General features: G+C 40.8%; 1 protein-coding gene across 1 annotated transcript; it reads right to left on the bottom strand.

Annotated features, from left to right (window-relative positions):
* Positions 1 to 1,878: 1,878 nt before the first annotated feature.
* Positions 1,879 to 6,023, bottom strand: LOC128692107 (uncharacterized). Its single transcript, XM_070085133.1, has 2 exons — positions 5,833 to 6,023; positions 1,879 to 2,971 (listed from the first exon to the last, which is right to left on the bottom strand). The coding sequence occupies exons 1-2, from the start codon at positions 5,875 to 5,877 to the stop codon at positions 2,021 to 2,023; spliced, it is 996 nt and encodes a 331-aa protein (XP_069941234.1). The 5' UTR covers positions 5,878 to 6,023; the 3' UTR covers positions 1,879 to 2,020.
* Positions 6,024 to 18,168: the final 12,145 nt, after the last annotated feature.

Here is an 18,168-nt window from a genome sequence, read left to right as displayed (position 1 = left end):
CCCAATAAATACAGTAATTGAAGATTTTAGATTGATGAGACTCAAGATGAAAATATAAAAAACCCTAAATTCACCGATATTATATAAACCATGGTGATACTAGGAGGCAGAGTCTGTATAAAAATATATACTTGTACATCTTTAAACAAAATGATGGGAAAAAATCATGAAATTACCATTTGGTTTCACAATAAATGATTGGTTAGTTCGTTAGTTGGGGTTAAGACCTATTGATTACACGATTTAGGAAAACTTAATTACACAATCACAGCATTTATAGTCTAATAATGACTAATTTGGTAAAATGTCACAATAATACTTAATCACTAATATAATTTTAATTTAGTGAAATGGAAACCACACTTGTTCTACAAGTTTTTTTCGTAACATCGAATGAGGGTTTTCAATAAATTCCAGTTCCAATGTGGCCCGTTCTCTGTATAATAATTCTTAGGTCTACAAAAGTCTTTGATGCGAAATAATGCCAAACTTCGCCTAGACCTCTGATAATACTCCTCTGAATCAGCAAGATGAAGTATATAAAAGTTTATTAAAGTTTTATTTAAGTATAAAGGGGAACTAAATTATTAATTTGTACCAGTTGCACAAAGCAAAATGTGCACTTTTCATTACAGTACATGAATTCAGTAAAGCATAAATGAACCCACAAGACAACACTTCAACCTCTTCAGGTTACAAATAGTCTGATTTATAGTCTCCATTTGTCCCATTAATAACAAAATGAATATTACACATTTCACCATCAGCACCATGTTTTTTGTAGTCACAGTTAATTATGTTCCAAACAGAATGAACAAATCTCAAAAGTTATTTACAGAGAACTTTATCCAGCTCAAAGAGCATGAGTTCCAAAATATTCCGTTTAATGAAACCATAAATTATCTTTTAATTCATTCTAATTATTTTAATGAATATTACAATTTCACATACCACTAAATTATATTTAACATTGTCAAAAGTGGTCCTGAATTTTGTTTGTTAGCTTATCAACTGCACGTTGATATACTGTGTATACACCCGTGGACATGCTTAAAAAATATGAAAAATATATTCATAAATTGGCACCATGCATACATTAAAACTATGTAAATTAGAGTACATGAACCTAAAAGCGGACATATCAAAACTAGATATTAAAGCTGCAACAAATAACTAGCAAAAACCACATTTATAACCCACCCCTAACATTTTTTGCTGCTTTATCCTACCCTAATTCCTTCCCGTCTTCGTTAATATTATGGCCTAAGAAAAAAAGGAACTAAAGGAGCTAAAATGGATATATAAAAAGTAACTAATGATTAAAGCTAAAATGGATATGTCAAAAGTAACTAAAGATTAAAGCTAAAATCATTCACATTGTGAGGAGCGTCAATGAACTTCCAAATTAAAGCAGTTTCTGCCTCTGTCTCAAAGCAGCGTTGACTAGCAGTCATTAGTTCAGCATATCTGTGTTAGAATGATTCGAGGAACACGTACACACCGGAGAAGTCTGCCAACCAAAAAGAAAACAAAATAAAGAGTAATTAAAAAAGGTTACTAAACTTATTTGAGCTCTGTATAGTGGTCTGTGTAAAGTTTAAATTAACTTATAACAAAACAAAAGGCTCAAAATTAAGTTTCATAATCCAGATTTAAATTATAAGTTAAAATAAAGCGACTAAATAATTATGACCACACAAAAATAATTCCGATAGAAAATAAAAAATGAATGTAGAGTTTTCAGGTGCATGCACTTTTATGGATCCTTTTATCATGCAATGCCTGCATTTAACTTTTTCAGAACGGTTATAGGATGTATAAAAATAAGCATTGTATTGCTCTCCATGCTAGATGTAAGAAAGCTAAATATCGATAATCTTACATTTTGTAAGATAATAGTGTGCTCATGCCATGAAAGTTTAAGTTCATATATAAAAAAGTGTCAAATCCACAACCTATACTGGAGGAAATCCGATATATTTATACGCATGCTTATGTTTAATAAAAGCACTGTCACCACTTAGACCGAATCGGAAGAGCCTTTACCATCACGCAGTTCAGATGTGGTCGAACTCAGTTCGTCTCTATTGTTACACGTATACTCTTCACCTACGCTGTCTACAATAGCGACTATATTTGTTCTAATGCAATCATCTTCACGGGAGAGTAAACATTCATCTACTTTGTCAACTAGATCTACAGCTTCATCGGGATGATCCTGGTCGTAAGCGGGGTTGCTACCGTCCACCATAGTGGCTAGGGACATCTTACTGCTCCTCAGCGGAGAAGCGATGTTAACTCTCATACTAAGAGAGGGAGAGTCTGGGGTCACACAGTTCCGCTCATTTTTAGGAGAATTACAAGCACAGGCTCTAAGATCACTCCTATAGTGGCCTATATCACCAATATATGTCTTCTTAACACTGCATACTTTGGATTCATCACCTAAACATTTAATAACCTTGTGACATTCGTCACAAGCTTCCCTCAGATCACTATCCACCTGGTACTGACAGTTTTCATTAGCATCACCAAAAAGCACGGGACAGGCTTCATCAGGCTCAAATTCAGAGTCATAAACCTTTGACTGACATACCGGTTCAAAGGTTCGAGTCAATTCTTTATCATACTGAGAGCCAATCAAGTCTTCACTGGAGTCCCTGAACTCACCCCCAATACTGTTGTCATAAGTTTTGCTAGATTCATCTTCCACTGATTCCTTATGATCCATTTTGGCCCTAGACGAAGGCTGAGTACTTACCAAAAGCCTTGACTCCTGCAGTTTCTCCTTAGACACAAGTTTATATTTAGCTGCCTGCTGTGCCACTGCGTGTGCTGTCTCTGGTTCCATGCGATTGAAGATAGGCATCACCCAGTCGTCATAAAACTTCTCGTTCTTGAAGTACATGTTAATGCCACAAAAGCAGAGGCCCCCTCCAGCACCCACTCTGAACACATCCGCTATTTTTTTCTGAAAGAGATTATATTAATACCATCGTGTATCATAGGTCAAGCAAATCAAAATGCAGCAGATTAGCTGGTACAGACAATGGAACAGAAAATAGTAAGCTGAAATGATTTATTACGGAGGCAAAGAGGGGAATGTATGAGAGTATAGTTTTACCAACGCTCTTATATGGGTGTGAAGCATGGGTGATGAATGTTGCAGCGAGGAGAAGGCTGGAGGCAGTGGAGATGTCATGTCTGAGAGCAATGTGTGGTGTGAATATAATGCAGAGAATTCGTAGTTTGGAAGTTAGGAGGTGCGGGATTACCAAAACTGTTGTCCAGAGGGCTGAGGAAGGGTTGTTGAGGTGGTTCGGACATGTGGAGAGAATGGAGCGAAACAGAATAACTTCAAGAGTGTATCAGTCTGTAGTGGAAGGAAGGCGGGGTAGGGGTCGGCCTAGGAAAGGTTGGAGGGAGGGGGTAAAGGAGGTTTTGTGTGCGAGGGGCTTGGACTTCCAGCAGGCATGCGTGAGCATGTTTGATAGGAGTGAATAGAGACAAATGGTTTTTAATACTTGACGTGCTGTTGGAGTGTGAGCAAAGAAACATTTATGAAGGGGTTCAGGGAAACCGGCAGGCCGGACTTGAGTCCTGGAGATGGGAAGTACAGTGCCTGCACTCTGAAGGAGGGGTGTTAATGTTGCAGTTTAAAAACTGTAGTGTAAAGCACCCTTCTGGCAAGACAGTGATGGAGTGAATGATGGTGGGAATCGGCCAGTGTGATAATAAAATAAATAAAATTATTTTTGCAGTCATGGTCATTTCAGTGTGAATTTACTCTCGGATGCATATCTGTATATGGCATCAGTGACCTAGTTGTTGATAACAGGCAAGTGTCAAAACATTTGGAAGGAAACCTATCCAATTAGCCAGGACAACTGCCAGGGTAGGTGAACCAAGCAACTCAGCCAAGTTATTTCGAAACGCGGTTTGGGAGATTACAGCTAATACGCGTTAACTTAAGATATTCCCAATACTAGTATTGACCACATAAAAAATTACTTTGTAGGTGGTGGGATGGGTGAACGTCCTCTACTTAAAGCATGTCAGCAAGTGACTGCCTGCACCATGTATTGATTGTCACAGCTGTTGGTGCAGCGGCAGAGTCCACACGACTCTGCTGCTTCTCTTCCTGCTTTCGTTTCTCTTCCTGTTGTTAGTATTAGCAAATATATATCTTTATGCCGTTAGTTACACTGATGCAAATAATAATTTCGGAACTCCTGATAACTCGTATCTTTTGTGTATAGAGAAGAGATATTTTTAATGTTTATAGGAAAGTACTCCTTGGGGTGTGGATATTATGCAGAGCCTGGAGTATAGAACTTAGAAAACGGTGTAGGGTTACCAAAGGTACAATTCAGAGCTGGCTGTCAGGATTCAAAGGCTGTTTAGTGATGGAGCAGAATAAGATGACCTAGAATATGAATTAATCTTGGGAAGATGGAGGGAAAGGGACGTGCTTCATCAGATAATTATTCACGAAGGATGAGTACTGATAGTAACCGATATTACCGACTCAGCAAATTATCTGGAGTACAAAAAAGAAATACAAGCAGCAGCATCACTGAGCAATTAACAGAGGGAAATAAAAATCGAATCCTCGGAATCACACTGGGTAAACAGAAAAATTATAGGGGGAATGATATGGTGATACCGACAAGATGTGGAAAAAAGACACTTATGTACAGTTCAGGACATGGATGAAACACAGGATTCGCAGTGGAAGACATGATGAACAAAGTGATTGAATATAATGCAATAAAGTTTTGTCCAAGATTGTGGAAGTCTTACATGGATGAAGAGAGACGAAACACCCAGTTATGACAAGTTGATACTGAAGCATTAAAATACGAGGCACCTCCAGGATCGAAGATATTTGTGCGTTCTGGTGTATATTTAAAATGAAAACATGCTTAGAAAGCTGGAAACACATTAAGATAAATATGGAAATGAAAGTTTGTCAAAATACAATGTGACAATGAACTAAAGTACAAAAACAAATATATAAAAGCTAAGTAAAAAAAATATAGAACGAGGGGGAAAGGAAAGGGGGTTGGAGAGTCGGGGAGATCTACTACACTGGGGTTAATAAAGCTGCATATAACCTAAAATAGGGATTAGTACTCTCAGCATATGAACAGCGAGACAACTTTCGTTGTATATAAAATAACATAAGAATGGAGGAACACTGCAGAAGGTCTACTGGCCCATACAAGGCAGGTCCTTATCAAAACAACCACTACCCAAAGCTACCCAAGAATTTACTCCCGTACCCACATCAATCAAACCCAGTCCCTCCCACTCATATTAACCAGGCTGCCAGGTCAATGATATGGACCGTATTTTTTGTACCGACTTTGTTGCCACGTCAGAGAAATTCCGTCAAACAATTTTTAAGTCACTCAAGCCCAATCAACATTCACATGCAGTAACGCTATGATATATCGATAAAAAGTATACATGGAAACCCAAATTCCTGAGACACTAGCCTGGAGCTAGGCACCTTCACGTGCGCTCTTCCACTTATACCTACTGTCAATCAATGGTGTATATTTGAGTGTGTGTATCTGCGTGAATTTAAAAAAAATCAAAGGTACTGAGTCACTGAGAAAAATCCCAGTGATGCAATTGTGAAAATCAATTATGTTGCTTAGTCAAATATTTCGTTAGTACCTGAGTGATAACGGTTAAATTTGAATTTATAATACATTAAAACATCTTTCTAGATATATATAAAACAAAGAATAGAACATTGTGCAACATTATCAGCAAACTGTCTATTAAACCTGATGTATATCACTAGCCGCCGCCGCCACTCACCTTAAACACCTGGCTGTAGACGGCGTTGGTTGCTGCAGCAGCCATGGTAAAGTCTCACGCAACACACAAACGCACAGAGACACTGAGAGGTGTAACGGGGAGGTGAGAGGTCTTATAATATAGCGTACGCGGAGCTCCTCACGTCGTCTGCTGCCTTACACTGGATCAGCTGGAAACTCACGTAGACAGCACTGAGCAGGCGCGGCCGTTTTCTCTCACCGTCTCTTTCACTCTTCCAATGAATTTAACTTGTGCCCTGAGTTGAAAAAATGAAAGAATTTGTATTATTTGAGTGTGTGAATTCCTCTATGACAGATTCATTAGCCAAAATTCTTGAATATATGTGAGGGAGATCCCAGGAAAATCCTTTGTGACGTAATGGTTTTTCAGGCAGACGTACCCTGAGTAAGAAAGGAAGTGCTACATTCAAGGTGTTGTCACATCTCAACGCACATCTGCCTTTCCTGAGTCTTTTTACTTGGAAGTTTGTTTTAAGTTCTAGTAATTCGACTTCCGTTCTAACGTCATAATTCTAGCTCAGAGAATTCCTACAAGATGAAAATTTAATCATGATAAAATGCACTTTTCCATTTACTGTATAAAATCAATGTTTAACTGAGATAAACAGAAATGGTTGTCAAGATATTGCTCAGGTTATGAACTATGCCAGCAAATTATTTTGTACAGAGCCTGGGGAACGGGAGGCATTTTGGATCAATAATTCCAGGGACAGGATGTATAAGAATCCATAGGCGGACTCGCCGCATTTTACTCACAAATATCTAAATTAACCATGTGGACCTTCTAGTTATGTCAATTGTAATAAGTTTAATTGAATAGTACATGTATTGGTGACTTCTCGTGAGACAACCCTTCCTTTATTTATTTTTACTTTGCATTTCTTCATACAAGGTCATCTTTCACACTACGCAGTCACATTCCAAGGTGTTACTATACTCTCCTCATGCATCAATGCTACGGATAATGTTGGAGTAACCTCAACCTTACGAGGTAAAATAAATACTTAAGCAGTATAATGTGATCCTTTATTGACTTTATCAAATCACGAACAGATCTACCTAGTTGTATGTCCTGGCGATGACCCGTCTCTGGCTCCCGGAGAAAGAGTTCTACAATGATGAAACGTATGCTGCTCAAGCACTGTTCTACCTTATTGTATGTATGTATAATGTTCGCCAAGACCAAAGTCCTGGCACGGGTCTCAATCTTGCGATGACCCGTCTCTACCTTGTTGAAAGGTACGTGAGTATTTATAGGATGGAGTCAGGTGGAGAATGCTGGGTGGGTTGAACCTACATGTGACAATCAGGTCGCCATCTGGAGAAGACCCAGGCCGGAAGTACCGGCAAACCTACAACAAGCACCCAGGTTTGACTTGATAAAGCCCACTATGTGTGCGAAACGTTGTCAATAAAGGATCACATTATACTGCTTATGTGTTTATTTATCCATTGTGTCGGTATTTTATACTATTTAATTCCACCTTAAGAGGTAATCACAGATATAATACTTACAGTTTCCTACAGTCCGTGTCTCCTCGCCGTATCTTCTGCCCATTCTAATGTCTGTCATCGCACACGGCCCTTATATACCCTCCAATTCTACCGAAGCCCCGCCCTTATCTCATCTCATATTAATACAACAACAACTACTACTACTACTACTACTCTACTACTATTACTACTACTGCTACTACTACTACTACTACTAATTCGCGTAATCTAGGCGAGGCCTTACTAATGATGTATAAAGTTGTAATATAACCCCTGAACTTCTGTTGCTTACACTTCTTGATGTGAATCCCAGTAATCCGTTTGCCTTATTACGTACACTTAGGCATTGCTGTCTTGGTTTAAATTTACTGCTTATCATAACCCCCAAGTCCTTTTCGCAATCTGTATGGCTAAGTGACTATGCCCTCCATCTTCCGCCAATATAAAAGCAGCAGCCTTCTTGCCAGAAATAATGGATTTCTAATGTGACATTTTACTGTGGCAACGTTTCGCTCTCCAGGATCTTTGTCAAGCCGTAACGGCTTGACAAAGATAGTTCCTGACTATGAAACTGAACTTTTCCAGGCTGAGGGACTGACAACCTCAAATTCTACGACTTCAAGGGTGATGGACTGATTACATCGTCTTCACATCTCTACTGTTCTTGCCTACTTTCTATATTCGACTGATGAAGCCTACTGTGTAGGCGAAACGTTTCGGAATAAAGTTGCCTAACTGTTGCCTATGTGTCTTACCATTTTTAATACATCTGAACATCAAAATGGTATACAATACCGACAGGTTGTTAGGTAAGACACATATGCAACAGTTAGACAACTTTATTCCGAAACGTTTCGCCTACACAGTAGGCTTTTTCAGTCGAATACAGAAAGTAGGCAGGAACAGTAGAGATGTGAAGACGATGTAATCAGTCCATCACCCTTGTAGTCGTAGAACAGAAATGACCCAAAAATGGATGAATAATAGGTTCAAATATCTCTTAGGACAGAAAAAAGGAATTTATAGGCGCATCAAAAGAGGTGAGGGTCATCTTATAAGAACATAAGAACATAAGAACGAAGGAACACTGCAGAAGGCCTACTGGCCCATGCGAGGCAGGTCCAAGTCCCTACCGGCTTAAGCCAATGCACCCAACCTAGTCAGGTCAGGTCACATTGACTTAAGGGAGGAACACGGCAACCGACCTGTTAGCACAAGCTATCAGGTCCAACTCACACCCACCCACATCTACTCATGTATTTATCCAACCTATTTTTAAAGCTACACAACGTTCTGGCCTCTATAACGGTACTTGGGAGTTTGTTCCACTCATCCACAACTCTATTACCAAACCAGTACTTTCCTATATCCCTCCTGAATCTGAATTTTTCCAACTTAAAACCATTGCTGCGAGTCCTGTCTAGGCTAGATATTTTCAGCACACTATTTACATCCCCTTTATTTATTCCTGTCTTCCACTTATAAACCTCAATCATATCCCCCCTAATTCTACGTCTTTCTAGAGAGTGCAGTTTCAGGGCCCTTAGTCTATCCTCATAGGGAAGGTTTCTGATACATGGGATCATCTTTGTCATCCTCCTTTGTACATTTTCCAGAGAATTTATATCCATTCTGTAATACGGTGACCAAAACTGTGCAGCATAATCTAAATGAGGCCTAACCAAGGATGTATAGAGTTGAAGAACAACCTGAGGACTCCTATTATTTATGCTTCTTGATATGAAGCCAAGGATTCTATTAGCTTTATTGCGAACACTTATGCACTGTTGTCTTGGTTTCAGATTACTGCTAACCAGAACTCCTAAATCTTTTTCGCAATCCGTAATATTAAGATCTACATTATTTAGTTTATATGTGGCATGGTTATTGTCCTGTCCAACATTTAGAACTTTGCATTTGTCTATATTAAACTGCATCTGCCACTTCTCCGACCACTGCATCAGTCTATTCAAATCTTCCTGGAGTGCTCGAATGTCCTCGTCAGAATGAATTCGACGGCCTATTTTGGTGTCATCGGCAAACTTGCCGATGTCGCTCTTTATGCCCTCATCTATGTCGTTTATGTAGATTGTGAACAGCAGGGGGCCCAACACTGACCCCTGTGGAACACCGCTCGTGACGCTTCCCCACTCTGATTTCTCCCCATTTATGCAAACTCTCTGCTGCCTATTTGTCAACCATGCCTCTATCCAGGAAAAAATTTCTCCTCCTATTCCATGTGCTTTAATTTTCCTCAATAGTCTCTGATGTGGGACCCTGTCAAAAGCCTTACTGAAGTCCATATACACAATATCATATTCATTACCATGATCTACCTCCTCAAATACCTTAGTGAAAAAAGTTAATAAATTCGTAAGGCAGGAACGCCCCTTTGTAAAACCATGCTGAGATTCGTTGATTAATTTATGCTTTTCAAGGTGGCTACGAACTGCCTCGGCAATTATTGATTCCATAAATTTTCCCACTATGGAGGTTAGGCTTATTGGTCTATAGTTCGAAGCTATGAATCAGTATATTGGCATTAAGAGGGACATTAAAAAGGGGATAAGAAAAGCTAAACGGAACTATGAAATTAAAGTTGCTAGGAATTCGAAAACCCAAAAAGTTTTTTCCAGTTGTGGAAAAAGACACTTATGTACAGTTCAGGACATTTATTAACGGAAACGTTTCGCCACGAGTGGCTTCTGTATTAGGACTGAAGAAGCCACTCGTGGCGAAACGTTTCCTTTAATAAATGTCCTGAACTGTACATAAGTGTCTTTTTCCACATCTTGTCGGTATCACCATACCATTTCCTCAGTTTTTTCCAGGTTTATAGAACAAAAGTTGTAAAGTAAAAGGACACAAGTGCAACTAATGTGACATTTATTGTGGCAACGTTTCGCTCTCCAGGAGAGCGAAACGTTGCCACAATAAATGTCAAGTCAAAATGGTATACAATACCGACAGGTTGTTAGGTAAGACACATATGCAACAGTTAGACAACTTTATTCCGAAACGTTTCGCCTACACAGTAGGCTTCTTCAGTCGAATACAGAAAGTAGGCAGGAACAGTAGAGATGTGAAGACGATGTAATCAGTCCATCACCCTTAAGAAGAACATAAGAACATAAGAACGAAGGAACACTGCAGAAGGCCTACTGGCCCATGCGAGGCAGGTCCAAGTCCCTACCGGCTTAAGCCAATGCACCCAACCTAGTCAGGTCAGGTCACATTGACTTAAGGGAGGAACACGGCAACCGACCTGTTAGCACAAGCTATCAGGTCTAACTCACACCCACCCACATCTACTCATGTATTTATCCAACCTATTTTTAAAGCTACACAACGTTCTGGCCTCTATAACGGTACTTGGGAGTTTGTTCCACTCATCCACAACTCTATTACCAAACCAGTACTTTCCTATATCCCTCCTGAATCTGAATTTTTCCAACTTAAAACCATTGCTGCGAGTCCTGTCTAGGCTAGATATTTTCAGCACACTATTTACATCCCCTTTATTTATTCCTGTCTTCCACTTATAAACCTCAATCATATCCCCCCTAATTCTACGTCTTTCTAGAGAGTGCAGTTTCAGGGCCCTTAGTCTATCCTCATAGGGAAGGTTTCTGATACATGGGATCATCTTTGTCATCCTCCTTTGTACATTTTCCAGAGAATTTATATCCATTCTGTAATACGGTGACCAAAACTGTGCAGCATAATCTAAATGAGGCCTAACCAAGGATGTATAGAGTTGAAGAACAACCTGAGGACTCCTATTATTTATGCTTCTTGATATGAAGCCAAGGATTCTATTAGCTTTATTGCGAACACTTATGCACTGTTGTCTTGGTTTCAGATTACTGCTAACCAGAACTCCTAAATCTTTTTCGCAATCCGTAATATTAAGATCTACATTATTTAGTTTATATGTGGCATGGTTATTGTCCTGTCCAACATTTAGAACTTTGCATTTGTCTATATTAAACTGCATCTGCCACTTCTCCGACCACTGCATCAGTCTATTCAAATCTTCCTGGAGTGCTCGAATGTCCTCGTCAGAATGAATTCGACGGCCTATTTTGGTGTCATCGGCAAACTTGCCGATGTCGCTCTTTATGCCCTCATCTATGTCGTTTATGTAGATTGTGAACAGCAGGGGGCCCAACACTGACCCCTGTGGAACACCGCTCGTGACGCTTCCCCACTCTGATTTCTCCCCATTTATGCAAACTCTCTGCTGCCTATTTGTCAACCATGCCTCTATCCAGGAAAAAATTTCTCCTCCTATTCCATGTGCTTTAAAGTCGTAGAATTTGAGGTTGTCAGTCCCTCGGCCTGGAGAAGTTCAGTTCCATAGTCAGGAACTGAACTTCTCCAGGCCGAGGGACTGACAACCTCAAATTCTACGACTTTAAGGGTGATGGACTGATTACATCGTCTTCACATCTCTACTGTTCCTGCCTACTTTCTGTATTCGACTGAAGAAGCCTACTGTGTAGGCGAAACGTTTCGGAATAAAGTTGTCTAACTGTTGCATATGTGTCTTACCTAACAACAATAAATGTCACATTAGTTGCACTTGTGTCCTTTTACTTTACATATTGTCGGTAATTCTACCAACTTTATTACAGAACAAAAGTCGTTGGGTAAGACACATAGGCAAGTTGAAGATTGAGACAGTTATGCAACATATGGGAATCTTTATTCAGGAAACGTTTCGCCACACAGTGGCTTCATCAGTCCAATACAAAGCAGAAGGTGTAAGGAGAGGAGGAGTTTGAGTTAGTCAGTCCCTCAGCCTGGAGTCGATGTGTTCAGTCCATCAATCTTGTAGAATGTACAGCATAGGGCCATAGACGTGGCTTATATACTGTAGTCAGGTGAGGCGTAGCTGGAGGAGGCGGGGTCATAGTGGTACCATCCACTAGTCGAAGTAGGTCTTCGTCCAAAGGTGTTGAAGAATTCTTTGTAACAAGATCCCATAATGCTGCAGTGTCTGACAGTTGTGGATGGTACCACTATGACCCCGCCTCCTCCAGCTACGCCTCACCTGACTACAGTATATAAGCCACATCTACGGCCCTATGCTGTATTCAGCGCAGTGTACCGCCATCCATCGGCCTGGAGAAGTTCAGATAGTTGCTGACTATGGAACTGAACTTCTCCAGGCTGAGGGACTGACAACCTCAAATTCTAAGACTTCAAGGGTGATGGACTGATTATACAGTCTTCACATCTCTACTGTTCCTGCCTACTTTCTGTATTCGACTGAAGAAGCCTACTGTGTAGGCGAAACGTTTCGGAATAAAGTTGCCTAACTGTTGCCTATGTGTCTTACATAAGAACATAAGAAAGGAGGAACACTGCAGCAGGCCTGTTGGCCCATACTAGGCAGGTCCTTATCAAAACGACATCTACCTAAAGCTACCCAAGAAATAACTCCCGTACCCCGTGACACCAATCAAACCCAGCCCCTCCCGCTCATATATTTGTCCAGTTTCTTCTTAAAGCTACCCAAGGTCCTAGCCTCTATCACCCCACTGGGAAGACTGTTCCACGCATCTACAACTCTGTTAGAAAACCAGTTACAAAGCATGGCTTGCTTCTGCAGTGTTTTAAAAACTGAGGTTGGAGAGTTGAAGGAGGAGGTCTTGCTTCTCCAGGAGGAGATTAGGAGGCTGAAGGTCCACCTCAATGGGTCTGGGAGAGAGTGTGAGGTGGCTGGAGTTGTGGGGAATGAGACTTCTAGCAGTGAGGTGCAGTCTGTCTCTCGCTGTGAGGAGGCTGTAGTTGGGGAGGTAGCAACGGCTACCAGCAGTGAGGTGCAGCCCAGCACCTGCTACAAGTGGCGAGTTGTTCACAGTAATGGGAGGCGCATCAGAGTAAGGAAAGTTAAGAGTGAAGATCTGAAGGTAGGAAATCGCTTCTCTGTTCTCCAGGATGAATGTACTTCAGTGGCCAGTGAAGGTAAGGGTACTACTGCCCCTGCTAATGAAGGTAAGCGCATTCTTGTGGTTGGTGACTCTCAGGTAAGATATATTGACCGTGCTTTTTGTAATAGGAATAAGAAGATGAGAGATAGAGTGTGCTTCCCTGGAGCTGGTGTTGGGGACATTGTCAACAGGCTGGATAATATCATGTCAGGTAATGGGAACAAGCCCATTATCTGTCTCAGTGCTGGTGGAAATGATATTGGGAAGGGTAGGAGAGAAGAGCTGCTAGATAAGTACAGGTCAGCTATAGATTTCATTAAGTCTAAGGGAGGGATCCCAATCATATGTAGCATCTTGCCTAGAAGGGGAGTAGGAAATGAATGGTTGTCTAGGGCAATTGGTGTAAATTGCTGGCTAGACAGATACTGCAAGGAACTTGCAATCCCATTCATTGACAACTGGAACAACTTTTATGGCAAACATGATATGTATGCAAGGGATGGGGTACATCTCTCTGGGGCAGGGGTGGTAGCACTTGCAGACTCGATTGAGAAGGCCATTGGTGAAATGCCTATGATTTTAAACTGATGGAAGATAGAGGTATGGGTGTGTGTGGGAAACAAGCAGGTTGCAACACTAGGGTTGGAAACAGTAAATGTATAAAAGGCATTCAGCATGAAGTTATAAATAAAGACAATAGAACAGGCCAGCAAACAAAGGGGGACAGCAGAGGGCAGCAAGGGACTAGCTCCCTTAAGGTTTACTATACTAATAGCAGGAGTGTTAGAAATAAGATAGATGAGCTAAGATTAATTGCAAGTGCAGGAAACATAGATATTATTGCTATAACAGAGACCTGGCTCAATCTGAAAGATAGAGAGATGCCCTCTGAATGTCACATACAAGGCTATAAATTATTCCACACTGACAGGGTCAACAGGAAAGGTGGTGGAGTAGCGATGTATGCCAGAGACAATTTAAATTGTTGTGTTAGACAAGATATTAAATTAGAAGCGTCAGCCACTGAATCTGTTTGGTTACAGCTTCTCGAGGGCCGAGAAAAACTAATTTTGGGTGTGATTTACAGGGCCCCAAATCTTGATAGGGAGTGCAGTAAACTTCTATGGGACGAAATTCGTAAGGCATCTACATACGAAAATGTTGTGCTAATGGGAGATTTCAACTATAGACAGATTGACTGGAGCAATTTGACAGGAAATTTAGAGTCGGGTGACTTTCTTGATACGATCCAGGATTGTTTTTTAAAACAGTTTGTGACAGAGCCAACTAGGGGAAATAACCTCCTTGACTTGGTTCTTGCCAGTAGGGAAACACTAATTAATAATCTTGAGGTTAATGATGAGCTTGGGGAGAGTGATCACAAATCACTCAGTTTTAATATATCATGGAATTCCCCTAATAATGGCAATCAAGTCTCCGTCCCTGACTTTCGCTTGGCTGATTTCATAGGACTGAAAAATTACTTAGGTGGGCTGAACTGGAATGACCTGACTAAGGGTCAGGTAGGTGGTGATGGTTGCCGATATGATGCTTTCCAGGGCATAGTTCTAGCTGCTCAGTCAAATTATGTTCCAAATAGGGAAATCAGATCAAACAAAAATGATCCTAAATGGATGAACAATAGATTAAAATATCTGATTGGTCAAAAGAGAGGCATATATAGGCAAATCAAAAGAGGAGAGGCGCAATTAAGAAATCGATATATTCAGTTAAAGAGAGAAATAAAAAAGGGAATTAGAAAAGCAAAAAGAGATTATGAGGTTAAAGTTGCAAAAGAATCGAAGACTAACCCAAAAGGATTCTTTCAGGTATACAGAAGTAAGATCAGGGACAAGATAGGCCCACTCAAAAGTTCCTCGGGTCAGCTCACTGACAGTGATAAGGAAATGTGTAGAATTTTTAACACATACTTCCTCTCAGTTTTTACACAGGAGGATACCAGCGATATTCCAGTAATGATAAATTATGTAGAACAGGACGATAATAAACTGTGCACTATTAGGGTCACAAGTGACATGGTCCTTAGGCAAATAGATAAATTAAAACCTAACAAATCCCCAGGCCCTGATGAACTGTATGCAAGGGTTCTAAAGGAATGTAAAGATGAGCTTAGCACACCTTTGGCTAATCTTTTCAACATATCACTACAAACTGGCATGGTGCCAGATAAGTGGAAAATGGCAAATGTGATACCTATTTTCAAAACAGGTGACAGGTCCTTAGCTTCGAACTATAGACCAATAAGCCTAACCTCCATAGTGGGAAAATTTATGGAATCAATAATTGCCGAGGCAGTTCGTAGCCATCTTGAAAAGCATAAATTAATCAAAGAATCTCAGCATGGTTTTACAAAGGGGCGTTCCTGCCTTACGAATTTATTAACTTTTTTCACTAAGGTATTTGAGGAGGTAGATCATGGTAATGAATATGATATTGTGTATATGGACTTCAGTAAGGCTTTTGACAGGGTCCCACATCAGAGACTATTGAGGAAAATTAAAGCACACGGAATAGGAGGAGAAATTTTTTCCTGGATAGAGGCATGGTTGACAAATAGGCAGCAGAGAGTTTGCATAAATGGGGAGAAATCAGAGTGGGGAAGCGTCACGAGCGGTGTTCCACAGGGGTCAGTGTTGGGCCCCCTGCTGTTCACAATCTACATAAACGACATAGATGAGGGCATAAAGAGCGACATCGGCAAGTTTGCCGATGACACCAAAATAGGCCGTCGAATTCATTCTGACGAGGACATTCGAGCACTCCAGGAAGATTTGAATAGACTGATGCAGTGGTCGGAGAAGTGGCAGATGCAGTTTAATATAGACAAATGCAAAGTTCTAAATGTTGGACAGGACAATAACCATGCCACATATAAACTAAATAATGTAGATCTTAATATTACGGATTGCGAAAAAGATTTAGGAGTTCTGGTTAGCAGTAATCTGAAACCAAGACAACAGTGCATAAGTGTTCGCAATAAAGCTAATAGAATCCTTGGCTTCATATCAAGAAGCATAAATAATAGGAGTCCTCAGGTTGTTCTTCAACTCTATACATCCTTGGTTAGGCCTCATTTAGATTATGCTGCACAGTTTTGGTCACCGTATTACAGAATGGATATAAATTCTCTGGAAAATGTACAAAGGAGGATGACAAAGATGATCCCATGTATCAGAAACCTTCCCTATGAGGATAGACTAAGGGCCCTGAAACTGCACTCTCTAGAAAGACGTAGAATTAGGGGGGATATGATTGAGGTGTATAAATGGAAGACAGGAATAAATAAAGGGGATGTAAATAGTGTGCTGAAAATATCTAGCCTAGACAGGACTCGCAGCAATGGTTTTAAGTTGGAAAAATTCAGATTCAGGAAGGATATAGGAAAGTACTGGTTTGGTAATAGAGTTGTGGATGAGTGGAACAAACTCCCAAGTACCGTTATAGAGGCCAGAACGTTGTGTAGCTTTAAAAATAGGTTGGATAAATACATGAGTAGATGTGGGTGGGTGTGAGTTAGACCTGATAGCTTGTGCTAACAGGTCGGTTGCCGTGTTCCTCCCTTAAGTCAATGTGACCTGACCTGACTAGGTTGGGTGCTTTGGCTTAAGCCGGTAGGAGACTTGGACCTGCCTCGCATGGGCCAGTAGGCCTTCTGCAGTGTTCCTTCGTTCTTATGTTCTTATGTTCTTATTCCTGGTTCTTACCTGGTTCGACACCCTCAGTACTTTATTAATGTCTCCCTTGTTTATGCCCGTCATCCACTTATACACTTCAATGATATCTCCCCTCATTCTACGCCTCTCCAGAGAGTGGAGGTTTAAGGCTTTAAGTCTGTCTTCATACAGTAAATCATTTTAGTCATTCTTCTCTGTATGTTCTCTAATGAGTCTATGTCCATCCTGTAGTAAGGGGACCAAAACTGAGCAGCATAATCTAAATGAGGCCTCACTAGTGATGTATAGAGCTGTAAAATAACTTTTGGACTTCTGTTACTTATACTTCTTGAGATGGTATAAACCTTGGTAATAAATACCGACAAGTTGGTTTAGAAAGACACGTAAGCAAACACTATAACATATTTATTAGAAAACGTTTCGGTCCTGGGACCTTGATCACTTCTAACATACAGAGGTAGAAAGACATTATATATATAGGCGGAGAGTGAGATGTGACGCACGTGACCTGAGGAATGTCATAAGAACATAAGAATGGAGGAACACTGTAGAAGGCCTACTGGCCCATGCGAGGCAGGTCCTTATCAAAACAACTTCTGCCTATGATGAGGACGGGTAGACGATGAAATCATGTGACTCCTGTGTTGTTGGGTTGGTGCTGCTTAAGTATCATGTATGCCAATGTTTTTGAAATTTTGTAGTTTCCAGTGTTGCGTTCTATAGTGTCGGTGACGGCGATTAGTGAGGCTTCTAGGCACCGTCGGCGTCTGAGGTCTGGTTCGGTGAGAACGAGTACTCCCATGTGGTGATGTTGCCACGAATACTCGCCGGGCACTTGCTATGAGTAACATCAACGTTTCCACCATAAACACATCCTCTATCAAAGACCTCACTACGAAACGCAGCCCCACACCTCTAACTTCTACAGCAGGCGTCTACACTATCCCCTGTGGGTTCTGTCCCAAGAAATGTGTAGGCGAGACAGGCAGAGATCTTGCAGTCCGCCTGAATGAGCATCGAAATGCCTCTAACAGAGACGATGTAAGGTACGCCTGTGTCCTCCACAGAGACTCCACGGGGCATTTGATGAACTGGAACGAGGCACAACTCGTTCTCACCGAACCAGACCTCAGACGCCGACGGTGCCTAGAAGCCTCACTAATCGCCGTCACCGACACTATAGAACGC

Source organism: Cherax quadricarinatus, chromosome 15, assembly GCF_038502225.1.
Source record: "Cherax quadricarinatus isolate ZL_2023a chromosome 15, ASM3850222v1, whole genome shotgun sequence".
Classification (NCBI taxonomy): Eukaryota; Metazoa; Arthropoda; class Malacostraca; order Decapoda; family Parastacidae; genus Cherax; species Cherax quadricarinatus.
This window is presented reverse-complemented; position numbering and strand designations above follow the sequence as displayed.